A 27,104-nucleotide genomic window follows, 5' to 3' on the forward strand; every position below is an offset into this window, starting at 1 on the left:
CATAGCCGAATGGCTGTTAAGGGGCGGAGCCTGGTTGGAGGAAGTAGGTCACTGGGGGTGTGACTCTGAAGTCACTTTTTCCCCACTCCCTCCCTGTCTCTCTACTTCCTGGTAATCAGGCAGTGTTTCCCTCTCCCTCTCTCTACATTGTGGTACTGTGATGCTCCTGTTCATCACCTCAGGCCCACAGCAATGGAACCAGCAAACCATGTACTAAGCTCTCTGGAACTGTGTGCCAAGTAACCTTTTCCTCTTTTAAGCTGTTTCTCTCATTTCACAGTGATGAAAAGTCTGATATAGGTCATAGGGTAACATGGCCTTTCCCTGTGACTTTGTGGGAGAACAATTCTGAAGAAAGAATACTAAAGGGGAATACTAAATTTCACCAACAACCATCCCACAGAACAAGGGCACTCATACAGCAGAAGCTGTGTTTGTGGACACCACAAGAGACCTACTGAATTAAAGCTCTGGACCAGGCATGGTAGCACATGCCTGTTATCCCAGCCTGGAATCTAGCTCAGTGATTGACCTGGCATAGGAGAGGCTTTGGGTTTAATTCCCAGTATTGCAATCAATCATCAGTCAATCAATCAATTCCTGACTATGAAATCATTGGGAGTCTGCATGCATTTGATAAATCACCTTGAGTAGTTTTAATCTATGTGCTGTGACTCTCTACAATACACCTGACTGCAATAATTCCTTCATATCTGTGATCCCTAAGCTCCCTAGATAGGGCTTCTTAAACTTTTCTGCTTGTGACTTCTTTTTACCTGAGAAGTTTTTGTATGACCTAGGTATGCAGATATATAAAATAGGTATACAAATCAGACATTTACTACAAATAACTCATAAAGGAATTCACTTTTAAAAAAAAATCTTTGGTACACATTATTAAGGACAGAAGAAAACTTGCATGCTATTCAGATGGATTGCTTATTTATTTTTTGTATATTTTTATTGAGTTTTTGTGTATTTCATATACAACATCGTAATCATCTTTATATGCCCTCCCCCATCCACACCTTCCCATAGTCGCACACACACACTGGATTTCATGCATTCTGTCATTTATGTTAAGGCCTCTCGAGTCAAGTTAGTGTATCCAGACATCCCTCAGTGCAAGTTCATCTACTGGGGTCTAATCAGCCTATCTACAATCGTTGCCTTAAAGAAGATCAGCTCTCCCTCACCCAGCAGTAATCAGTAGCCAATAGTTCTTCAGCTAAGATTGGGGCCTGCTGCCCATTTCCCCAGTTCTATGCTGAGTTTTTGTCTGCTTGAGTTTGCATGGGTCTTGTGCATGCTGACACCATTACTGTAGGTTTATATGAGCAATGTCCCAGGAGCCTGTAAGACTTTGTTACCATATGGTTATGCACCTCCTCCCCTGGCTTTTACAGTCTTTCTGCCCCCTCTTCCACAATGGTCCCTGAGCCCTGGGTGGGTGAAATTTAATAAAGGAGTTCTATCCATGAATCCACACTCTGCAGACTTATATTCTCTACTCTGGCCATTTGTGTTCATCGCCCTCTATTGCATGAGGGAGCTTCATTGTTGAGAGTTGAGAGATGCATTAATGTTCTCTCTACCCCTTGTTCCACTATGTTCTATGAGCCTTAGGTGTAGCGGTTCCATTGTAGATGTGTCACTTAGGGTTGGGCATCTCACAGACACTTAATCTTTGTGTGTGACCAGTTGTGGAACTCTGTAATAATCTCTGTCTATTGCAAAAGAAGCTTCTTTGATGAGTGGCGACTGGCGTATTTGTCTGTAAATACAAGGATCCATATTTAGCACATAGTAAGAAATTACATTTGTCTGGGAATGTGACAGTCATAGGGTTTTCTCTAAGATCTATGACCTCTCCGTGTACATTTGGCTAGGTTTACAGTATCACATATTGAGTTCCTCCCATTAAGTGGGTTTTAAGTCCAATTAGGTAGATGTTGATTATCCCTAAGATAAAAGTGCCACTATTGCCCCAATATAGTTTGCTGTGCTGGTCACTGTTGTGGTTATTAGGCCTTAAAGCTGGGGTTGGACCACCAATCGATGCTCTCCCTTTGTTTATTTTTATAAAATTAATTGTAGCTAAGTGTTTGAGACTTCAGGACATAAAGGATGGCAAGGTCAATTGATATTTTGACTTTATAATCCATAGTTCCAAGAGCACTGCTTCACATAAATACACAGTACAAAATGGCAAAAAGCTGTTCAGGGCCATTTCAGAAGTGACTGGAAATTGTATTCTAAGCCCAAGCAAAAATTCACTTAGTGAGGTTTTAGGAAACCCAAACCAACAACTCAAACAGCAGTTTTTGAAATCAGACATCCTAGTAAGGTGCCTCATCAGATAAAAGCCTTCCCACCTAAGCATAATAACCTGAGTTTGACCCCTGGAACCCACACAGGACAGCCAGATTCAGTGGCACACATCTGTAATTCTGGCCTCCTGCAGCAAGATGGGAGGTAGAGACAGGAAAGTCGGCTGTAGCCAAGGGCCAGCTAGCCTGGAGAATGCAGCGCGGCAGAAACGAGAGGGCCCTGCCTGAGCAAGGTGGAGGAGAGAACTCACTCCCCAGAAGCTGTCCACATGCGTGCTGTGACACATGTACACCTGCATTCAAGCACATACTACTAATAGAAAATAAAACAGTAAGACCAAAAATTCTACCACATAAATAAAATAATTGCAGGGAAGGTAATTTTTGTTGAGGATGTTAAAGGGACCAGTTTGAAATAGGAGCTATAACCTTAGAGAGGTAGGGCATGACAGAGTGGATATTGGACCTAAAACCTGAAGCATGGTGTTAGTTTTTGTTACTGTGACAAGATACCTGAGGCAATCAACTTTAAAGAAGAAAGGGTCTATTTGACACATAGTTTCAGAGATTTATTCCATCCTGTTGCTTGGGCAGCAGAATACATCACATGCACAAGTAGAAGAGATCTTGCACCACAGAGAAGCCAGGGAGCAAAGAGGAAAAAAGGAAAGGACTGAGGTCCCAATATTTCTTTCAAGAGTACACGCCTGATGACCCAACTTCCTCCCATCATTAAGGGTCTGTAAGCTCCCAGTAGAACAATGGACCCAGCCTTCAAGATGTGGGTCTATGGGAGACTCCACATCCCAAAAGTAACTTGGGAAGGAGCAAACCACAGGGAAAGTCGGGGAGGAAACCATCCCTAGAGAAAACTCTGGAAACTGCCAAGTGCAGAGGCCCTGGGGCAGGGCAGAGACTTGCAGGTGTGTGGAAAGAAAAGAAAGCCATTGCAGGTACCGCTGAGTGGGCACTGAGGGGCAAGAGCAGCCCTAGACCCCGTGGCATCTGTAGGCAGTGTTATTACACCTGCGAGAGAAGTTATTGGATGGATAAAAGAAAATGGTTTTCAACAGTGAGGTACTTGCTAATCTGCCACAAATATTTAGAAGGAACTTAACCATGTCAGAACGAGCCAACAATGCAGCCATGCCCAACTTCGTAGGTCCCAGACAGGCCCATTTGTTGTATTCTGCTGCTCTTATCAGAAGGATCCTTGTGTGTTGGGGTTAGGTCGGTGGAAGGGTTCAAATCCAACCTGATTCGGAGTGAGGAGCACTTTCAGAGTTACTGTAACAAGATCTTCGCGGGCTGGGACTTCTGCATCACCAACCGCAGCGTGGCAGAGCTCAAGCACAGCAGCTTGCGGTACGAGCTCCGAGTGAGTGCTGCCGGTGCCCGGCTTCCCCTGGGTGGGTCCTCAGCCACGAGGCCAGGCTTGGGCAGCTGAGGTTGTGGCTTGCACAGGATCTGGGTGGGAGTGGGAAGGGCATTTTGTGTCTGCAAGCATCCCTTTTGTTGTTTTTAAGAGGTTGTGGTAGCAAACAGCTTATCAGTTGATCACCTTGACCTGAAGCAACCTTGCTGGTGACCTGGGACTGGAAAGGGAGGTGGGTGCAGGGGGCTGGAGCAGGTGGTGTCTTAACTCACCCCCTTCTGTCTTACGCTGTTACTATACTATCCAATCGAAGCTGTTGTAAGCATTACTTACACTGGAAAAATGAGACAGAGGGAATGCTGGGATAATAAAAGGGATTCAAGAGAACTTAAAAATAACAGGAAAACTTCCCAATTAATAGAGAGAGAAGAAATGAATAGCATGTTGGTCAAACCCAGCAGAAAGAAAGAAGACGATATAAAATCAAAAGCTTAATGAAGTAAGGTAGATAGGATTGAATCAAACCCATTATTCATCACAGTAAATGTGAACCAATGAAATTATCCTGTTAAAACAGAGACCAAGGGCTGGAGTGATGGTTCAGTGGTTAAGAGCACTGGCTGTCCTTGAAGAGGACCCAGGTTCAGTTCCCACCATCCAAATGGTGGCTAACAACTGCCCATAACTTCGGTTCCTTCTGGCCTCCACAGGCATTGCACACACATAGGTGCCCTTATATACATACAGGGAAAACATTCATACACATAAAACACAAATAAATAATGCAAGCAAGCAGAGACTACCAGATTGGGTTTAAAAAAAGGTAAGTAACATCCAACCAAGCATAGCAGGACTCAGTCGTAATTCCAGCTACTTGACAGGCTGAGGCAGAGGATGGAAAGTTCAAGACTAGGTTGGGCAATTTAGGAAGACCAGGTTCAAAATGAGGCTTAAAAAAAGGAGGGGGTCTGGAGGGCTGGTAAGATGGCTGTCAGTAAAGACACTTGCCACCAAGTCTGACAACCTGAGTTTGATGCCTGGGTCCATATGGTGGAAGGAGAAAACTACCTCCTGCAAGTTGTCCTCTGACCTCCACACAGACACTGTGGCATGGAATCCCCCCTCCCCCACACAAATAAATATAATAAAAAACTTTTAAAGAGATGGGGGTCGGGGCTGGAGAGATGGCTCAGCATTTAAAAACACTGTTCTTGCAGAAGAATCCCAGCACCCACATGGCAGCTAACAACTGTCCGTAACTCCAGTTCCAGGGCCTCTTCTATCCTCCTCGGGCATTGCATGACAGGGGTGCACTCACCTATATGCAGGCATAACATTCATACACATAAAAGAAAAATAATATATAAAATATTCAAACAAAAATAAGAGATGGGGGTGAAACTCAATGGTAGAGTGCTTACTTATCCTGCATGAGGCCATGGGTTCAATTTTCAGAGCCACACACAAATAAATAAATGAATAAACAAATAAAATAACAAATGGCATTCAGCTATATGCTGTTTAAAGAAATATTGGATTGTATGTACACACACATATAATACTATGAATGAACTCTGATTCAGCTTACACATTTATTGCAAAGCCAAACACAATCTTCAAAGAGAGGTTCTTCCTTGACTCAGGGCTTACTGAACCTGAGAGCTAGTGGGCTTAGTGGGGGAAGGTATCTTGGGCAATTTGAAGTCTGTGGGCGTATTACAAATATCCCTTCATGCAGTTTCTCACAAAATGAGTTCCCTTCGGTCCTCAGGCGGATCTGGAGGAAGAGAGGATACGGCAGAAGATCGCGGAGAGGACCCCCGAAGAGACGATCCGCATTTACTCCTTGCGGCTGTTGCTCAACTGCGTCGTTCTGGCTGTGCTAGCCGTGTGCTTTTATGCCATCTACTTAGCAACCACCTTCTCCCAAGAGCACATGAAGAAAGTAAGTATCCTAGGAGAGTCAGCTTGACCTGTGCTATGGAGGTACCATGCCCAGTGCCTCACAAACCTGTGTGGTAAGAGCCATCACCATTTCTCTGTTCACATGGAGAAAAGTTTGGTTGGTAGGACAGAGAGCTGAATTCAGGTCATTGGTTTCCACTTGGAAGAGGAATTTTAGAAATCATTTAAAAAAGCGTCTGGGGATACCTATTTCTGGAATCACAATATTGAAATCTAGGCTGCCTGTGTTTATCTCTGATTCTATTACTTAATAACAAGGGCCTCGGTTTACCTTAAGAAGCAGTGGTTTTAAAAAATAATCCAAGTTGAAAGCCAAGGGTGGTGGTACACACCTGTAATCCCAGCACTCAGGAGGCTGAAACAGAAGGATCACAAATTCAAGGCTATCCTGAACTGCACAGTAATACCTTATTTAAATAAAAGTTGGGGGCCAGGATTGATGGCTCAGTGATTAAGAGCACTTGCTGCTCTTCTAGAAGACCCAGAGTTTGGTTTCTAGCACCCATATCAGGTAGCACCCATATCAGGAGTTACAACTGTCTGTAACTCCAGCTCCAGGGGCTCTGATGCCCTCTCCTGGCCTCTCCTGTATGCATATGGCATACACTAACACAGACACATACACATAAATTAAAAAATCTTTTAAAAAGTTAAAAATATGAAAAATAAAATAAAAGTTGGGCTGAAGAAATGGCTCAGTGGTTAAGAGCACTGATTGCTCTTGCAGAGGACAGGGGTTTGGTTCCCAGCACTCACAACTATCCTTAACTCCAGTTCCAGGGCATCTGGTGTCTACTTCTGGCCTCCACAAGCATTACATGCATGTGGTATACTTACATACATGCAGGCAGAACACTCATACATGTAAAATAAAAATAAATAAGAAAAAATTTGAATGTTCAAGTTGGTGTAATGACTTTCAAACATCAAGGGCCCAAATTCCATCCCTCTTATGGCCTGTCATCCATTCATAGACTGTGGCTCTCCTGTGTGGTACAAGGTTACTCTGCTGTATCACATTCTAGCCAAAGGGAAGATGATGGGGCGGGGCAGACTCATCTCTTCTCTTTAAGGATGAGGTGTAGAGCTTGACTTAAAACTTCTCCTATCTCTTTAACTGGAATGTAGTCACATGACTGTATCTAGCTACAAGGAAGGCTAAGAAATTTATCCTGGATAGCTACGTATATAGCTAAGTGATCCACTCCTGGGAAAGCAGAGAATGGCTATTATAAATGAACTGTAACTATGTGTTTGGAAGTACTTTGAATTGCCCATTCATACAGAATATATAGCTTACTTTAAATAAATTCAATGGCATTCATCTTTCTTCTATCATGGTATTAGGCATCTGTGTGCACATTTAAGAAAGGAGGTGGTGAGGCTGGAGGGATGGCTCAGCAGTTAAGAGCACTGGCTGTTCTTGCAGAGGTGTGAGGTTCAGTTCCCAGCACCCACATGGCAGCTAGCAACTGTCTATAGCTCCAGTTCCAGAGGATCTAACACCCTCTTCTGGCCTCCATAGGCACTGCACACAGGGACACACTCCCATACATGCAGGCAAAACACTCATCTACATAAAATAAAAATATAGCCGGGCATGGTGGCACACGCCTTTAATCCCAGCAGAGGCAGGCAGATCTCTATGAGTTCAAGGCCAGCCTGGTGGTCTGCATAGTGAGTTCCAGACAGCTGGGGCTACAGGGAGACCCTGTCTCAAAAAGACCAAAAATAAATTAAATAAATAAATAAATAAATAAAAATAAATAAATAAATAGGCAAACATATAAATAAATAAATAAATAAACAAACAAATAAATAAATAGGCATGGCTTACGTTTCTCAGCCACACTGGATAAGTGTTGTCTGTTTGCCCCGTGTGCACAGTTGAGTTCTTTTCAGTTCCATTTATTTATATCACCACTTCCCTGTTGTCCTTCTGACCAGTGCGTATGCTTTCTTCCCAGGAAATGGACAAGATGGTTTTTGGGGAGAACCTCTTGATTCTGTACCTCCCATCCATTGTGATCACACTGGCCAATTTCATCACCCCTATCATCTTCGCCAGGATCATCCACTACGAGGATTACTCCCCCGGCTTTGAGATACGCCTGACAATTCTTAGGTAACACCTAACTGCAGGCATGTCAGATAGACAATCACTTGTCCATGGCAGACATTGCTAATTAATTATGGCAGGTTTTCCTGCTGAGCTGAGATGACTCTTTGCAGTAAAGGGTCTTCAATGTCAGAGTCAGTACTATGCTTTTGATCACTGTATTTACCAAAGGCCTAGGGTGTGGTCCTAGGGGATAACTGCTCTAAAAATGCGAGAATTGTCAGGGCATATGGCAGAACCCAGTGAGTTCACACAAATGAGCAAAGATGGCTTTGTGTTTCTCAAATATGTGAGATTGAATATTTTGTTTGTTATTTTGAGACAGGGAGGGTCTCACTATGTAGTCACATGGCTAGGAAGGCTAAGGAATTTAGTTTTTATGCTGGATAGCTGTACACATGGCTAAGTGATTATGGAAGAAGAAGAGAGTGGTTATTACAAATCATGACTACATCCTTAATGGCTTCAACTGTAGATCCTCCTGCCTTAGCCACCTAAGTACGGGGACTGTAGATGTGACACCCCATACTGACTGCATCTGTATCTTTTCTAAAACAGGCAAAACATCATCAAAATTTCCATTTTGGAGATTTTCTTTTTAAATAATTTCCATTTTATTATTTTTAATTTTAAAAATAGTTTTCTTGACGGGTGTGGTGGCGCACGCCTTTAATCCCAGCACTCGGGAGGCAGAGGCAGGCGGATCTCTGTGAGTTCAAGGCCAGCCTGGTCTGCATAGCGAATTTCAGGTCACCTGGGGCTACAGGGAGACCTATCTCAAAAAGACCAAAAAAAATATTTTTCCTTTATTAATACTTGAGAATTTCATACACTGTATTTTGGTCACATTCATCTGCCCTTCCATAGTTTCTCCCAGACCCACCTTACACCTACCCACCACTGAAACAGTATTTTCTGAACAACAACAGGGCGGTTGCACTTACGCTTATGACAGCATGCATAAGACCCGAGCACACCCAAGCTGGACAAAATCCCAGCATGGAGTGTGGGGGGTGGGGTGGGCATGAAGTCCCACCCCCAGCTGAGGAGCAATTGGTAATTAATAGCTGCTGGGAGAGGAAGAGTCAGTTTCTCTAAGAGTGTGGCCCCTGGTAGGTCAGCCATGCGCAAGTGGATGACCATACACCCAACAGTATAGTCACAACACAAATCAGACTTCAATGGGCTTTTGAAAATGAGGATCACCAGGCATGGTGGCGCACGCCTTTAATCCCAGCACTTGGGAGGCAGAGGCAGGCAGATCTTTGTGAGTTCAAGGCCAGTCTGGTCTACATAGTGAGCTCCAGGACAGCTGAGGCTACAAGGAGACGCTGTCTCAAAAAGACAAAAAAACAAAACAAAAAAACTATTTTATTATTATTAGCACTTACTTGGACAAAATAATGAGTTTCATTATGATATTTTCATACATGTATATGGCATATCTCAATCATACTACTTCCTCTCAAACCCTCTTGTGTTGTGGCTCCCCCCCGACACTGAGGGGATGTTCAAGCCCTGAACACTCATTGGTTAGTTTCATACCTGACCTTTGGCCCATCTTATTTCACCTATTCTTGTTTCTGCTAGATTATATTAAGCAGCTCTGAGTAGCATGTCATTTACCTGTGAAGACTTGAAGGTCTCTTCGAGTGAGTAGGATTTGAGTTTAACATCATCACATTCCAAAATGGAGTGGCAGGTGGCTTCTTCAAATCAGAATCCATACATATCCACGTACTTAGTTTGATTACTAAATCTCTCTCTCTCTCTCTCTCTCTCTCTCTCTCTCTCTCTCTCTTTCTCTGGGGGCTCACTATATAGCTCAGGCTGGCCTTGAATGCTTCATCCTCCTGCCTCAGCCTCCTGACTGCTGGGGTTACAGGCTTGAACCACTCACTGTGACTGGCTTGCTTAAGTCTCTTACATCCACTTTATCTTATTTCAGTGCTGGGAATCAAACCTAAGGCCTTGTGTGTGCTGCACAAGTAATGTACCACTGACCTATATTTCTAATTCCTATTTTGTTCTTTTAGTATCTCTCCCCCACCACTGGTTTGAGGGGGAAGCTGAGCTTTGACTACAGAATGCCCCCTATCCTGAGCTGTTTCCTCCTGTGTATTCGTGTGTGTGCTTTTCTCCACCCACAGCTGCTGGTAACTACTGTGTAAAGCAGAATTTTTAGGTTCTTTTTCAGCAACTCATCCTGGAAAGCTCGTGTGTGGTCCCGTGTCCCTGCTTGTTGCATCCCCTTAGGAGCCATTTCTGTTGGCTGTGCGTGCTTCGTGCCCGGCTGTGCGTGCTTAGGGTGAGGAAAGGAAGCAGATGGTGGTGGATTGTTCTCACTCCCCTTTCTTTTTCTTTTTGAAACAGGTTTTACTATGTAGCCCAGGCTGTCCTTGATCTTGGTCCTCCAGCCTCAGCCTATCAAATATTGGGATTACAGATGTATGTATCTGACCCCCCCCATCTATTTTTAGGTTTCTCTTTATTTTTTATTATAAATTGAGCAATATAAAAAATTCAAAAAAAATTGTGAGGCGGGCAGGATCTCACTAATCTTAGCTGGCCTGGAACTCATTATGTAGACCAAGCTGGCCTGGAACTCAGAGCTCTGCCTGTCTCTGCCTCCTGAGTGCTGAGATTACAGGCTTATGCCACCATGCCTGGCTTAGAAAAGAATCTTAAAAAACAAAATTAGCACTGTCCTTTTGCTTTCCTTTATTGAAACTCCCTGGGTGGCCCATGGAACAGACTGTGTATTCATTCATTCATTCATTCATTCATCCAGCCAGCCAGCCAGCCAGCCATCAGCCCACAGAATTCCTGAGGTTTGAAACAACAGCATGTTTGTTTTTTTTTTTTGGTTCCAAAAAGAGGATCATATCACATGATGCTCTACTTTCCTTTGTTTCCAGCTAATACACAATTCAATTTATGTTTTTCAGGGATGTGTAGTATTATCATGTGACTGTCATGTTGCATTGTAACTGGGTTAGGAGTTGTCAGTATTCCGTCCCTCTCTCCCTCCCCTCCTTCCTTTCCTTTGAGATGGTCTCAGCTCTGCTGCCCAGTTTAGCCTCAGACTCAAGCCTCCTGAGTGCTAAGACCATAGATGTGCACTGTCACACCCGGATTTTTTTCTGCCTGAAAAAAAAAAAACTTGTAAGGGCTCCAGGTGACTTAGCAGTTAAGAGTGCTTGCTGCTCTTGCAGATCTTGAGTTCAGATCCCAGCATCCATGTTGGGTGGCTCACAACTCCCTATAACTCCAACTCCAAGGGATCCAACAGTCTTCTGGCCTCCACAGGTACCTGCACAGACATGCACATACTCACATTCAGATATACACATACACAAATAAAAAAAGCTTTTAAAAAACTTGTGATATATATAAAATGGCACTAAATGAATGAATACATAGTCTGTTCCATACACCCGGGCTGGCCTGGAACTTACTATGTAAGAACTCAGATCTGCCCGCCTCTGCCTTCCTAGTGCTGGGATTAAAGGCATATGCCACCATGCCCAGCTTCATTGGAACCATTTTAAAGTTTACAGTTCATTGGCCTTAAGTCTATCCCCCTGTAGTTTGTACAGCAGCTACCACCATCCACCTCCAGAACTTTCCTTAATCATCCCCTGTAGAAACTCTGCCTCTGTTCCAGTTGAATTTATTTGCAGGAAAGGCACCTCTGTGCTCCTTAGCATGAGGTCCAGGGGGAGATGGATGCTGATGCCTTCTCTTCCCCTCCCCCTTTCCCTGTAGATGCGTCTTTATGCGACTGGCCACCATCTGTGTATTGGTGTTCACACTGGGCTCCAAGATCACATCCTGTGATGACAACACATGTGAACTCTGCGGCTATAACCAGAAACTCTACCCGGTGAGTAGAGGCAACAGCCAGAGCCATGGGCTGGACTCCCAGGGGTGCGTCTCTCTGTAACGGTTCCTGCTGCAAGGCAGGTCTGGCCCCACTTGGGCATGGTCAAGGCCTTGGATGCTGAAGTCTGCTGGAGATGCAAAGGGTGTTGAGAGGCGGCCAGCTTCCTGTGCCTGGAATGGATCTGAGTGCACCTCTGGCCTTCCCTTTCAGTGCTGGGAGACTCAGGTCGGACAGGAAATGTACAAACTGATGATCTTCGACTTCATTATCATCCTGGCCATGACTCTCTTTGTGGATTTCCCTAGGAAGTAAGTGTGGGGACCCCTGTCACCCTACCCCTGACTGGAGGCTCCATTCACAGCTGCTCCCCACAAGCTCGACGTGGTGGAGGGGGGTGACTCCATAGTCACTGGGAAACTCAGATACCAGTGACTTGCAAATGCTCCAGGCTATTGACACCCTAGCCATCAGCCACGGCATCTTTAGGTGCTACCCCTGGTACCAGGTTGGAAATGACCACACTTCCCACTCAGCCTCCTGGGGTTGACGTCTAGCCAAGGCCTCACCAGTGCAAACACACTAGGGGCAGTGGATACCACGCTTCCTGATTCGAATTCAAATCTGCTTCTTGCTGGCCATGTGACATTACACAAGCTATTTAGCTGGGTAATAGCCATTGAATTTCTCACCTGAGACACAGAGCTCGTAGCAGGACCCACTCACAGCCTGGTTGTGAGAGTAAGCAAGGGGGCACAGAGCAGAGCAGAGAGCCCTCCACGGCAACGAAGTCAATGCAACACAACCGTCTCCATCGAGATTTTCATGACTGTTATCCCTGCTCTGTTTCAACATTTTCCTTAATTATCTCTTCACTTACCACATGTTCAAGGCACCCCGGTGTAGTGATGCAGGCCTGCCATCCCCGGCACTTGGGAGGCAGCCTGGGCAACTTAGCATGACTCTGTCTTAAAAACAAAAACAAAAACAAAACCCACAAAGAAAATCTCATGGAGATGATGCAGACATGAACTAGAGGCTCAGTGAGCCTAAAAATAAAATTAAAAAAGAAACTTTGGACTAGTGAGGTGGCACAGCAGGTAAAGGTGCTGGCCACAAATCCTGATGACCTGAGTTTGATCTCCAGGCTCCACATGATAGGAGAGAACTAAGTCCTGTAAGTTGTCCTCTGACCTCCACACACTCACTGTGGCATGGTGTGCACACACACACACACACACACACACAAATAATAAATGCAATTTTTAAATGAAAAAAATAAACTAAAAAGAAACTTTGGGCTGGAGAAATGGCTCAGTCAGGAAAGTGCCAGCTGGGCAAACAAGGGGACCTGAACTTGGATCCCAGCACCCCTATAACAGCCGGGTGTGCAGTGTGTGCATGTAATCCCAGCTCTGGGAGAGACAGGAGGATCCCTGGGGCTTACTGGCCAGCCAGTCTAGCCTAGTTGAGGAGATCCAGGTTCAGTGAGAGACTCTGTGTCAAAAATAAGGTGGATCGTGATTGAGAAAGATAGTAGCTCTCACACCCACCAGCAAAGGTGCTCACACACATACACATACAGACATATACAAACACAGAGGGACATCATACACATACATACATATACATATACATACGGACATCACACACACATGCACATACCATATACACACATACACATACCACACACACAAGACATAGTTGACATGAAGATGGCCTTGGTTTGGTGGGCGTGGTTCTATGTCCTCGGCAGGCACCTGTGGTCAGTTAGAAAACACCTGGTTTGTTTCCAGGCTCCTGGTGACTTACTGCTCCTCTTCAAAGCTGATCCAGTGCTGGGGGCAGCAGGAGTTCGCCATCCCAGACAATGTCCTGGGCATCGTGTATGGGCAGACCATCTGCTGGATCGGAGCCTTCTTCTCTCCACTGCTCCCTGCGATTGCCACCTTAAAATTTGTTGTTATCTTTTATGTGAAAGAGGTGAGGAGAGGTGGGGATGGTGCTGATAGCTGGACTGTTCTGTTTTGTTGTTTTAGTGATGGGGATAGGAACTCAGTGACTCCAACATACCAGGGAAGTTCTGTACCGCAGAGCTATGTCCCCAGTCATCATGGACCATCTTTCATCTTGCTAGGCACTCGTGTTTAAAGGCCATTCCAAATGAGATACATCATATTTATACACCCTTCCCCCCCAACCCAGGGCCTCATGCAATATTGCTTACTCATATAAATTATTCTAGGTAAAGACTTCAAATTTTCACTTTTTTTTTTTTTTGAGACAGGGTCTTGCTATGTAGCCCAGGCTGGCCTCAGCCTCATGATCTTCCTGCCACTGCTGCTTGAGTGCTGGGCTTTACAGGGTGTATATCATCATGCCTGGCACATTATTTTAATCTTGAGAATTATTTGGTTCCTATGATTTAAATGTAATGTTTACATATAACTAACTGAGTTAAGTCTCAGCAGTCAATGAAACGACAGTGATCTCTAACCCAGGATTTATTAATTTCTGATTGTAATCTTGGTTAGTATTTTGGAGTCAGTGCCCAGCTTTTCAGGACTTGGTGACCTGTGGAGGCCCCAGTGCAGCTCATAGTCCCCAGGCATGTGCAGAACTAAGTGCTGTATGTGTGAAGTAGCTCTGCAGGCCACTGGCTTGCCTGTACTTGTTAGCTTGTTTATTGTTACTTTAATAACATATACACAGTAATTTCCACCCCTTCTCCTGCAGTTATCCTTTGTTAATAAGCCTATCATTTATTTTGATTGGTTTTTTGTAGTGCTGGGAATTGAACCCAGGGCCTCAAGCATGCTAGGCAAGCACTCTGCCACTGAGCTACACATCCAGATCAAGCCAGTGTTTGACTAGTCCTGGGAATTAAAAAAAGGAAATACTAATAGCTGATGATAATAGTGATACTAGCAGATAATAATAACAGCATGTGCCCATAGTGCCCCGACTCCCCACAGATTATCCTGGGGTACCTGTCCCAGCTCTGGAGCTAGCATTTTATGTGGTGTGCTGCATGGAGTTCAGAGGGTTAACTGGTCCCAGGTCACACAGCTTGTGAGTGATCCCTGATTTTTTTTTTTATTTAAAAAATGTTTAAATTTAAAAATTGAAATTTTCAGTGTATTTTTTATTAATTCTTTTGAGAATTTCATCTACTGTATTTTTTGTTGAATTTTTGTGATTTTCACACAATATAGTTTGATGGGATCTCTGATTTTTTTTTTTTTTAATTTGTACAAGTGTTTTGATTGCCTGTGTTAGAGTGGTATATGTGTAGTGCCTGTAAAGATTGAAGCGACTATATTGGGCCTAAAGTTGAACCAAGGTCACCTGGAAGAATGGCAAATGCTCTTAACCCTGAGCCACCTTTCCAGGCCAGGAGCCCTGAATTTTGAACCAAGGTATAAATCAATCACTCCTGGGCCTCAGCTGCTCACTTGGTAAGGAGGGGCCTTGTACTAGACCAGGCTTTCTCCTGGATGCCTGGCTTTAGGACAAAATTCTGATGTCTTTCATTTGGAAACTTCACTTAGCTGATGTCATGAGAGGAGACAGGTCAGGACACAATCACAGGAAAACACTGTTGGCCAGGGATCTCCCGTGTGTGGTGTAGTAAGTAAGGCAAGGGTCATGACGTATGTCACAGGCATCAGCCTTTGCTTGGGACACTGACTCTAGCCTGACCCCACTGCCCACCCCCCAGATAAGACACAGCATGTTGCCTGGTACCCATATCATTCTGGCTCCTATGGAATTCAGAAGACTGCATGCCCCTACCCAGAAATGGAGGCTTTAAAAATATTTTTAAATATTTATTATTTTTTATGTGTATGGGTATATTGCCTGCATGTATGTAAATGCACACTGTTCATGCAATGCCCACAGAAGTCAAAAGAGGGCATCAGATCTCCTGGAACTGGTTATGGATAGTTGTTAGCCACCATGCGGATGCTGGGAATTGAACCTGGGTCTTCTGCAAGAGCAGTCAGTGTTCTTAACCACTCAGCCACTTCTCCAGCTCCGGAATGGAGGGTTTTTATTGGGAAATTGTATGCCTTTATTTTTATTTCTCAATTTTCCACTTGATATTTCCTTCAAGTCTTTTTTCTCTAAATGCAAATATTTATTTTTTTAAAAATATTTTATTTATTATTTTATGTGTATGTGTGTATTGCCTGCATGTAGGTAAGTGCAATGCCTGTGGAGGACAGAAGAGGCTGTCGGATCCCCTGGAACTGGAGTTACGAACAGTTGTTAGCTGCCATGTGGGTGCTGGGATTCATACCTGGGTCTTCTACAAGAACAACCAGTGTTCTTAACTGCTCAGCCATCTCTCCAGCCCATATTTATTTTTAATACCTAAGAAAAACCTATGCGCTTGTATTCAATCAAAATACCTAAGTTGGCATAGATTATTATAGATCCACTTACACATATTTAAAACCCTATGAATAATAAAATAGTACAACTTGAATGAGTTCATATCTACAGACACCTGAAATTTAGCATATGCCCTTCCACAGTACATATGGTATGTAACAGGCCTTTTAAAGGGCTGTATGGTAATCCATTGTATATAGTATTCCATTGTACTTCAAGGAATTCCCCTTGCTAGCTTTGTAGCTTGTTTCTAATTTATTTCCTGTATTGAACAGTTGTAGCAGTAAATATGCTTTGGTGCATTTTTCTCATCATACCATCAACATGAATCCCCTGGATCTGAAATCTGGGTGAAACATTTTTGGTCTGTGTAGTACTGTGCTCTGGGTCAGCCCCATTTCCATCACACCGTGACCCGTGCGTGTACTCACTGAGCCTTGACAGCAGCAGTACCCTAACACTCTTTCTCTTTCTTTTTCTTCATTTAGTTGAGTCTTCTTTACACCTGCAGACCCTCCCCAAGGCAGTTCAGAGCATCCAATTCTAACTTCTTCTTCCTGTTGGTGCTGTTGATTGGGCTGTGCTTGGCTATAATACCTCTGACAATCAGCATGTCACAGTAGGTATTGCTTTGTTTACTAGAACATTCCCTTGCTTTGTGATGTATAGCTCTTTGTGTTCAAGGGCCCAAAACATTCTTCCTTGGCTTTTCTGAAGTTTGCAGCCAAAGAGATGGCTTAGGGATTAAGAGCACTGACTGCTCTTGCAGAGGACCCAGGTTCAGTTCCCAGCACCCACGTGGCAGCCAACAGCTGTCTGTAAGTCCAGTTCCAGGGGCTCCAACACCCTCTTCTGACCTGTTCAGGCACTGTGCAACATAGGTGCACTTACATACATGCAGGCATTACACTCAAATAAAAATAATATTTTTTAAAAAATTTCAAAGAAAGCTATGACCTGAAGAGAAAACATTGTCAGCACATATAAAACTCTTATTCTATCTTGGTTTGAATTTGTTGAAACGGTCTTGCTATGTAGCCCAGGCTAGGCTCAAACTTGTGATTCTCCTGCCTCAGAGTCCTCAGTGCTAGAATTATAGGTGTATACCACCACACTTTGTGTGTGTGTGTGTGTGTGATTTAGCATGAACTTTTACCCCTACACACTTCAGCTTGCAGCTTCCAAGAACAAAAAATTCTCCTTTACTCGTTTATCTGCAGTAACATGGTCACCTGAGAAGCTCACACCAGGGGCTCGGGATCTGGCTCAGTGAGTAAGTGCTTGCTGAACAAGCATGAAGACCTGAGTTCAGATCCCCAGCAACCACATAAAAGCTGGGAAGGTGTTGCATGTCTGTAACCCTGAGTGTTGGGGACCAGGCAGAGACAGCTGGGGGTAGAGACAGGTGGATCATAGGGCCTCACTGACCAACCAGTCTAGTCAAAATGGCAAGCTCCAGGTCTCATGTTCACTGAGAAGCCCTGTTTCAAAAAAATATGGTGGAACCAACTGAGGAAGACAGCCAGTGTTGACCTCTGGCCTCCACACATGCACGCACACACACAAATTTCTCACTTGTCCCACAGGTTTTTTTTTCTAGTTTTTTTATTTTTTATTTTTTAATTGTTTTTAGACAGGGTCTCCATGTAGCTCCAGCTGACCTGGAATTCCTGACCCAATCTCACAGAGATGTGCCTGCCTCTGCCTCCTGAGTGCTGGGATTAAAGGCAAGCAATACCACACCCGACATTAATTCGAACATTACCCATTGCTTTCCATTGTTGCATCTTCTTAATCTTTGTCTTTGATTTTTTGAGGAGTCTAGGCAGTTTTCCCCACCTTTGAATCAAGAGACTAGGGAATGCATCCCCACACCCTACTTTTTCTGATTATTTCATTCAGAATCATTAAAATTGCTTTTCTGTCCTGAATGCCCTGTAAACTGAAGTCAGACCTAGAGATGTGATGGAATTTCATGGTCAGCATTTCTGACCAGGATATTCTAGAAATTTCCAGAGTTAAGCAGCTTCCTGTAGGCCATTATAAAGAGACATTCTGAGCTTGCCAAGGTGAGCCCCTCGGCCTGCACTGAGAACCTCACTCTGAGCCCCTTGCTCTTTGCCCTGCAGCATCCCTTCCTCGAAAGCTTGTGGACCATTCACCAATTTTAACACCACCTGGGAGGTCATTCCACAGACGGTGAGCACTTTCCCCAGCTCACTGCAGACCCTGATCCACGGCATGACGTCGGAAGCCTTTGCAGTGCCTTTCTTCATGATCATCTGGTGAGCAAGAGCCGTCCCAACTCCACCAGTATTTCCCATTGAGCCATATGGGGCCTCCCACTTGGGAAATGGAGGATGTGTATTAGTACGCCTTCTGCCGCTGAGACAAAATACCCAAGAGAGAATAACTTAAAAGGAAGAAAGGTTTATTCTGGCTTGGGGTTTCAGAGGCTTCTGTTGTGACCCAGTAAATCACAGTGGGAACACATGATGCAGGAAGCCTGTCGGTTCCGGTTCCGACATCCTCTTCCAGGACACGCCCCCTACCTCCTAAAGGATTCAGCATCCCTCCACAGCGCCACCTGCTGGGGGCCATGCTGTAGCACATGAGCCTTTGGAGGGCATTGCTAATCGAAGCCATAGAGCCTCTCTAAGCTTCATTTCCTTTCGTTCAGAGGGATGCTGAGCAAACTCAGATTACGCATGAGCCCCATGTGGCCTACTCCTGACAGGCGTTTTCCCTAAATTTCACCCTTTAGTGAGAAAAATGAGTTGGTTGGCAGACAGAAGACCACAGCCAGGAACTTGCATTTGACCCCTTGTTCTGCCGTGTCTAAGCCATGGGTAACAATTGTCAGAAATAAAATCCAAGGTCCAAGGAAGGACCTCATCAATACACAAAGAACACTCCAACAAAGTGAAATAACTTGGCAAGGCAGATTTTTCTTTTGCAAAAGGCTGTATTGCATGGCTGGTCTGATCCAGCAAGTACACACGGGACCGGGAAGCTTGGGAGCTTTTATATCTAGCAAGAGAGCTGTGGCCTTTCCCCATTGGCTGGGGTCTGATCTGACAGTCTTTCCTGGTTGGCTAGTTTAAAAGAATCAGTGCAAAGGGAGAAGAGCTGTACTAGGCCACACCACCAGGCTCAGGAATGCATCAGGACCTTTCCTTAAAGGCTGTGGTGTGATTAAAAAGATTGGAATTTCTTGTCATACACCAAGTCCCAAGTTTTACAGAGTTTGAAAGAAAAGACTAATATCTACTTTTTCTTACTTTTTTTTCTTTTTGAGACAGGGTCTCCCTGTAGCGCCAGCTGTCCTGAAACTCACTATGTAGACCAGGCTGGCCTCAAACTCACAGAGATCTGCCTGCCTCTGCCTCCCAAGTGCTGAGATCAAAGGTGTGCACACCATACCTGGCCTATCTTCTTTGTTCTAACTCCCAAAATCACACTGATCCTGTGATACACAGATACTAGCCCCGTGAGAGCCCACTCTAATGTAAGAAGTAGGTTTTTTTAAAAAAACACATGTAAAGGAATCCTAGTTCCTTGTTGAGATGAATGAAATGACTGAGGAATGATGGGCAGCTAGCAGGAATTCACAAGAGGCTGTGTATTAGCTCTGAGGGGCTAAGGGTTCCCCCAGCTATGGTTTGGCCAGAGCCCCCTGGTGCTGAGCATCTGCTCTGACTTGACTGTTCTTGGCCTGTGGCTCACAGAGACTTCTAGAATTCTGCTGCTTTCAGTGATTGCAGGATCTCCTGGTAACCTGTTCCTCATTTTATCAGTCCTGTGTGGAGACACCCGACAGGAAACAGTCTTTCCTCAACGAGACTGTGTGCTTCTTCCTTGGGCTCACCCTTCGTACCACCCGATATTCCCATGTGCTATCCTGGGCTGCAGAAAAGCCAGGAGCTGACTCTTCGTCGCTTTTAATTAAAACTTTGAGTTTTACCACTGGGTTTTCCTGTATTATTTCCACTTCACAGATGAGGAAGTCAAGGCCAGAGAGCCCAGCCAGTTCCCCCAGCTAGTCGCTGACACTCTGAGCTGACTCTGCACTCTCCCTCTTCTCGCCTTATCATTCTGTCCACACCAGGGGTGCAGCAACAACTTTTCTTATTATCTTAGAAAGTTATAGACATAAATTAGAGCCCACTGATGCCACCTTTCTCACATGCCGTCTGCTTGGGAGACATGAAGACTTGTTTGCCTATTTTTTCTCTAGCAAAAGAAAACTTAGTCCAGATGGACTGTGTTGTGTTGTGTTGTGTAGTGGCCTGCAGGTGACACAGGCTCCCCTGTGAATGGTGGGTGGTTTTTGGTGTCCGCAGGTGACACATGCTCCCTTATGAACTGTCTGTCCTATTTTCAGCCTCGTCATGTTCTACTTCATCGCCCTGGCTGGAGCACACAAGCGAGTAGTCGTCCAGCTCCGAGAGCAACTGTCCCTGGTATGGAAGCACAAGCCCAGAGGGTCATTAAACCAGGATTCTGGGCATGGTAGTATATGCCTGTAATCCTAGTACTAAGGAGGCTAAGGCAGGAGGACTGAGTTCCTGGTCAGCCTGGGTTGCATAGCAAGACTTTACCTCAAGAAAGAAAAGGGGAAGGCGGGGGGGGGGGGCAGGGAGGGACAATTAAAGATGGCACTATAAGGAAGGGGAATTTTCCCAGGGAGGGAATTCCACAGTCCCTACTAACCACTCTGCTCTACAAATCTGCCTTCAGGCCCAGCTCTCTCTAGCTTCATTCATTTTCCTGATTTGTCCATTCTTACACTCGGAGAAAAAAGTCAGTAAATAGTTAAAGAAATAAGATCCGTTTGGGCTGGGGCAATAGATCAGCTGGTAAAGCGCTTGCCATACCAGCATGAGGACCTGCTTCCAGCCCCAGAACTCATGTAGAAGGCCGAGCATGGTCTTGTAGATGTGTAATCCCAGTGCTGGGAAGGCAAAGGCAGGGGGAACTGCTGCTTGCTGGCAAGCCAGCCCAGCCCAGTTGGCAAGCCCTAGATCCCAGTGAGAGAGCCTGTCTCAAAGAACAACGTGGAAGGCTCCTGAGCAGTGATACCCAAGGTTGACCTTTGGCTTCTGTGTATAAACACATATATTTGTACCCCCACCAACATGTACAGAACCTTCACACATACACAAAAAATAAGCCCCAAAACTATAACTTCTATGAAGATCATAAAAACCAAGATACTTGGAGTACTGGACAGGCCTGCACTACCGTGGACAGTGGCTGTGGAAGCCCTGTTGAAGGACATGACATCAGAGCCAAGACAGGATGGACAATAGCAGTCAGTTATTGGAGGTTTTGATGAGGGGTGCAAGGGTACAGTGAGGCACTTTGGGGAGTCAGGGGAACAGGAATAGAGGGCCATGATGGGTGAAGAGGGGCAAGATCAGGCTCTGACATCAGCCATTAGTCACAAGGTCATCTGGCTGATCTGATAGGAGATTTGGGTTTTATTCTGAGTGTTGGGGTTAAGAAGTCATTCATATATATATATATATTTGTCTTCTATCTGTCTGAGACAGGGTTTCTTATAGCCCAGGGTATCCTCAAAGTCCATAAGTAGTCAAGGATGACCTTGAACTTTTGATCCTCCTGCCTTCACCTCCTAAGGGCTGAGATTACAGGCAGTGCCACCACTTGATTTATGTTTAGGCTGGGGATGGAACCCAGGGCTGCTTTTGTACCAGGCTCTACCAATTCACCTTCATCCCTAGCCCCCAATGTACCTTTCTAAAAGATCTCCAGCTACACTGTGGACAAGGGGCTGTGGTGGGGACACCAGCGAGGGAGACAAACCAGACTGGAGGTCACTGCCGTAATCTGGTGGCTGGAATCCTTAGCTCTCAGACTGAGAGATGACACTTCTGTGAGGTAGAAATAACTGTATTTCCAAATACATGAGATGGATTTTCACCTTTATCTCTTTTTAGGAGAGTCGCGACAAGCGCTATCTCATCCAGAAACTAACAGAAGCCCAGAGGGATGTACAGAGCCAGTCTGATTGAGCAGGAAGGTGCAATCTGTTGCTTACTGAGACCACATGACCCTGCTACACCTGTAACGTCCACCTGGGTTTTGAGTGGAAGTTCTTCTGGACTTTAGGGCTTTTCCTCATAGGAACTAGCCATGTTTACATGATTTATCCCTTAGCCAGGACTTTGAATGACAGCAAAGTGGACCTCAATCCAGGTCTCTACCAAAAAAAACCCCAAAAAACCCTTGTTGGTTTTTAAGCTTTATAACCAAAGTCAGGGAGCAGAGACTTTTGTTTTCATTTATTAGACTTGTATTTTTTAAAGCTTATCTGTTTTGTCTTTCAAAGTAAATCAGAGTTCACCCATCCCTGAGACTGGGTGATTTCTTTGGAACCTGTTTCCATGCTAAGTGACCCTCTTGAACGTTCCTAGTGACTTAAAATGAAATCTGATACTATTTAAAATGATGAGAAATCTTTGAAGTCTAAGGACTGGAACAGCTGGTAGAAATGAGGTGAGGTTGCCATGGCAGCAGAAAGAAGAGTCAGTCCCCTATGTGGCTGAGCTACCCTTGACTTCTCGCCTTGGTCAAGCCTTTTGAGCAGGGCAACTTGGCAGGTTGCAGCCTTGACTTCTCAGCTTTCTAGATATTTTCTGCAGTCTCATTCACTCCTCGGGGGAAATGTTCTTTAGCAGGCTGGTTATCCACTGGCCTTTCATTTCTACCTGGTCCCAAGATCTGAGACTTAGTAGACAAAACTATAGATGGTTAAAAACTCGAGAGGCAGGCTGGAGAGATGGCTCTGTGGTTAAGAACACTTGCTGTTCTTCCAGAGGACCAGGGTTCAATTCCCAGCACCCACACTGCAGCTAACAACCACGGGTAACTCTACTTCCAGGGGATCTGACACCTACCTCTTCTAGCCTCTGCAGGGCATTGCATGACACAGGTGCACTTACATACATGCAGGCAAAACACATACATAAAAAATAAAAGGTGTGGTGGCCAATGCCTTTAATCCCAGTACTCGGGAGGCAGAGGAAGGTAGATCTCTGAGTTTGGAATCAGCCTGGTCTACATAGTGAGTTCCAGGCCAGCTGGGGTCACAGGGAGACCCTGCCATAAAAAAAGAAAAAGAAAAAAAAAAAAAAACTTGAGAGGCAAACAGCCCCTCTCAGTCTTCCAAATCCCATTTTTCTTCCTTGCACCGAGCTCTCCTTTTCTGAAGGACTCCAATTTCAGAGCCAGACTGGAAAGGACTGGTTAGTATCAGAACCATGGGAAAGATGGGAGGGTTTTAGATGCTTGCTAGGGGATGTGAGTTCATAGCTCAGCCTGGTCATCAGAGAACAGCCAGTGATAACCAAACTAGATTGGGTTCTAATTTCTTTGGGGGGGGGTGTTCTGATTTGTTAAATACACATTTCCACATTTCAAAGGGCTAGGCCTTGTTTTCTTGCACTTAAGACTTTGAGTGCCCGCGCCTCTGTTTTTACAAAAACAGTATCTCGTAAGAGCTCTACTACATTAAAACCATATTCAGTAAATACCTCATCAGCTTTCCCAGAGTCGATGGTTTGTAAACCTTTTAATACAAGTTACTGTTCTGTGTAATGTGTTTTCATTTTTAGAGCTAACATCTTTGTCAGAGGGCCGCAGTTTTGTAATGGATGGTTTGAGCCTTCCTTTGTTTTTCTTTTCATTTGGCTTCAAACCCTTCCAGACATTTAAAGTCAGATTCAGGTTTTAGAAAGCTGCTACTAAGAATAATTTCTACCCACTCTTGACCACTGCTTCATTTCTGGAAGCAAAGTGAGCTTGCTGTGGCTTATACTCTGTGCGTATATAAAAGAGTGTGTGTGTGTGTGTGTGTGTGTGTGTTTTGCTGGAGATGGAACTCAGGTCATCATCCCAATACAACCATTCCTCCTCCCTTTCATGAGGTGGTATTAACATGGAATATTTTGTACCTGTGAGAGCAATGTACTTGTTGCTCAGATGTCTTAATTTTCAGCACAGGTGCTAAGAACACGGGTAGAATGAACAAGCTCTTCAACAAATGGTGTTGGAAAGACAGCACACTCATATGCAAATGAATAACAATGAATTTTTATCTCAGCCCCAATTCAAGAATAATCTCAAAGAAGATTATTAAAGTCTTAAAAATGAAGTCTGAAATTGTAAATTTACTAGAATAAAATATAAGGGTAAAGCTTCACCCAGTCCTTTGCTGTATTAAGAGTTATGCCTTTTAAACTCCAACAACTGGAATTTTGAGTTACCCAAAGTTCATTGCAGCCTCATTTTAAAAACAAATTCCAATTGTTGACATTTTTGCTTGGTGCCTTTATAGATATAATATTCTTGACTCTCCTGAGGACCATCCATTTTTCTGTTTGCATGTATGTATGGTGGATACAATGAATGTTGCTTTCTTTGCTATAAAAGAGATACCGAAATATGCTAATTAATGTGTTAATGTTGGTTAATACTGATAATTTGCATACCTTTTACTTGAATGTTTTTATGTATTTTGACAACTTTAATAAGCAGGCAATGTCTGCATAATTTTTAAAGTGCAGCTTTCTAACAAACATGCATTCAACTACCGATTAAACACTGTCTTGAAAGTTTTAAACTGAGTGTGTGTGATTGAACCCATAGAAGCATCTTATCAATAATCAAATGACATGGAAAATTAGAACACTCTAAAAGTAGCTCTTTGCTTTATCCTGAATTAGAGAAAAAAGTATTTTGACATCTGGAAAATGCTGTAGAGTGCTTTACTGCATCTTGCCTTTGTTGAAGCCAAGGAGAAGCAAATTCGTGCATTTCAAACTTCAGAAACAGGTTATTTTAAGCATTCTCCATGCTGATACCAGAGAAAATCACTACTATTTATTCTTCCAGAAGAATGTGTCACATACTGAAGTGGAGACATATGTATGTGGTATTGTGAAGCATGCATTCCTGGATTTCTCCTGAATAACATCTTGAAGCTCTTTCTATATAAGCAGCACCTCCTTTTTAATGGCTGCATAGCGTTCTGTTGCTTTGACACACATTTTCTACAACTATGCACCCACTAATGGGCACTTGCTTTGCTGTTCTTCCCCCATTACAAATACTTCACTGGATTTTTTTTTCTTTTCCTTTTTCCTAATTCTTTTCTTTTTCACACTGTCCTAGGAGTCAGTTCTCTGCTTTCACCACGTGGACCTAGGGTGGGGCAGGGGGGTTGAACACAAACCATTGGGATCAGGATTGGCAGCCATTGCCTTTATCCATTCATCTTGCTGGCCCTACAAATTGGAATTTTATTTTTTAATTCATATATATATATTTTGGGTGGGGGTCTTTTTGAGACAGGGTCTCCCTCTAGCCCCAACTGGCCTGGAACTCACAGAGATCCACCTGCCTCTGCCTCCCAAATGCTAGTATTAAAGACATGAGCCACTATGCCCTGAGCCACTACACCCCAAAAGTTGGAATTTTAAAAGCCCTGCAAATTTTGCCCTATTCTGCAGTAGGCCCCTATTATTTTTTTCAGAATTCAATTAAACAAGTTTGTTTTTTTTTTTTAGTTTACATTACCTGTTAAACTGGCAAAGTATATTCAATCCTCTCCCCCACCCCCCGACACACATTCAGAATCTACCTGTAGCCTCAGCTGGCCTTGAACTCACTATGGAGACCAGACTGATCTTACAGAGATCTGCCTGCTTTTGCCTACTGAGTGCTGGGATTAAAGGTGTCCACCACCACTCCAGGCTCCAAAATAAATTCTTATAGCTACAAATCTGATGGCAGATAGCCATTTATATTATTTGAAAACAAATTAATTCCAGGGTGGCACTACGAGGTCTGGCCCTCGGGAACTGGGAATCTCTGAATGTCTTTATTCTGTAGTGTGGGGCTTTACCAGTAGCTTCTGCTGGTATGTTCTCTGTCCAGTGCATGGGATGTGCTTGGGACATGACATGCTGGGCACCTTGCTTAACTATATGATTATGTACAAATATCTTCCCCCCTGAGATGGTTCCTTTATGTTTAAAACATAAAAATAATACATAAATTTTCTTTTATTTCAGAATTGGATTAGGGAGTAACATGCTTTTGTTTGTCTTTTGGAAATTTAAAGGTACTTGCTTCCCACAGAAAAGTATGGAGACCATCAAAAGCTACCAAGAAAAACATATTTTCTTATTTTATCAAAAGTTCTTTAATAGCCCAGTGTGATGACCTATAATCTCAGCATTCATGAAGATGAGGCAGGGGAATCATGAGATTGAGGGAAGCCTGAGCTACATAAAAAGACCCAGTCTTTTAAAATAATGTTCCTATATACATTTCAGTGAGCTACATAACAGTGTGGACATGACAGTTTTAGCCCTTTTTTGAGTTAACATTCTATTTCCTGATTTTTTTCCAATAAAACCTAGGCCATCACAAATCTTTCAAAAGATTTTTTTCCCTCTTTATGACAGAGATCTTTACGAAGTGAGATACAGGGCAAAGGTTTTGAAAGGTGTTAAGGCTTCTGGGCGCCAGATTTAAACTGAGTAGCTTTACACAAGAATGCTACATTACCCTCACATTCACTAATATTACGTATTGGGTTCAGCTCAATTTTAAATTGTAGAGTGTTAATTTGAACACTGGAGTTATACAAAACAACTAGTAATTTGAACTATTTTACAATAGTTGTGCATCTTGAAATCTTTTATGGTAAACTTGAGGAAGTATATATAAATAAAGCAAGGATGTAATCTGAAAGCTCCCTTCTCAAAGTCTTAGCCCTTGATGGTCCCTACATTAAATGCTTTGTTGCATATCCTTGCAGGCATGTAGTTTTAGATTTTTCTTTTTTTATTCACTGGCTATGGTGGCACATGCCGTAATCTCAGGAGGGAGAGGCAGGCAGATCTCTGAGGCCAGCCTGGTCTACATAGAGAGTACCAGACCAGCCAGGGTTATATAAGGAGACACTCAAAAAAAAAAAAAAAAAAAAAAAAAAAAAAAAAA

At 43.8% G+C, this 27,104-nt stretch overlaps 1 protein-coding gene across 4 annotated transcripts in view; it reads left to right on the plus strand.

Moving 5' to 3' along the window:
- The window catches only part of Tmc7 (transmembrane channel like 7), a 61,793-nt gene extending 38,823 nt beyond the window's left edge, over positions 1-22,970 (plus strand). For 2 of the 4 annotated variants that reach the window (XM_008843884.2, XM_029568695.1), the window contains 10 exons: positions 3,561-3,708; positions 5,477-5,650; positions 7,638-7,795; positions 11,558-11,675; positions 11,886-11,983; positions 13,469-13,655; positions 16,559-16,689; positions 18,200-18,355; positions 20,455-20,533; positions 22,034-22,970. In XM_008843884.2, coding sequence (XP_008842106.2) covers positions 3,561-3,708; positions 5,477-5,650; positions 7,638-7,795; positions 11,558-11,675; positions 11,886-11,983; positions 13,469-13,655; positions 16,559-16,689; positions 18,200-18,355; positions 20,455-20,533; positions 22,034-22,108 — 1,324 coding nt within the window. In that variant the 3' untranslated portion in view covers positions 22,109-22,970. Of the gene's footprint in view, positions 1-3,560; positions 3,709-5,476; positions 5,651-7,637; positions 7,796-11,557; positions 11,676-11,885; positions 11,984-13,468; positions 13,656-16,558; positions 16,690-18,199; positions 18,356-19,867; positions 19,879-20,454; positions 20,534-22,033 lie in introns of those variants that run through there. The other 2 variants (XR_003851234.1, XR_003851235.1) reach the window with 2 other exon arrangements.
- Positions 22,971-27,104: the final 4,134 nt, after the last annotated feature.

This window comes from Nannospalax galili, unplaced genomic scaffold (genome assembly GCF_000622305.1).
Source record: "Nannospalax galili isolate Female #2095 unplaced genomic scaffold, S.galili_v1.0 scaffold381, whole genome shotgun sequence".
Lineage (NCBI taxonomy): Eukaryota > Metazoa > Chordata > Mammalia > Rodentia > Spalacidae > Nannospalax > Nannospalax galili.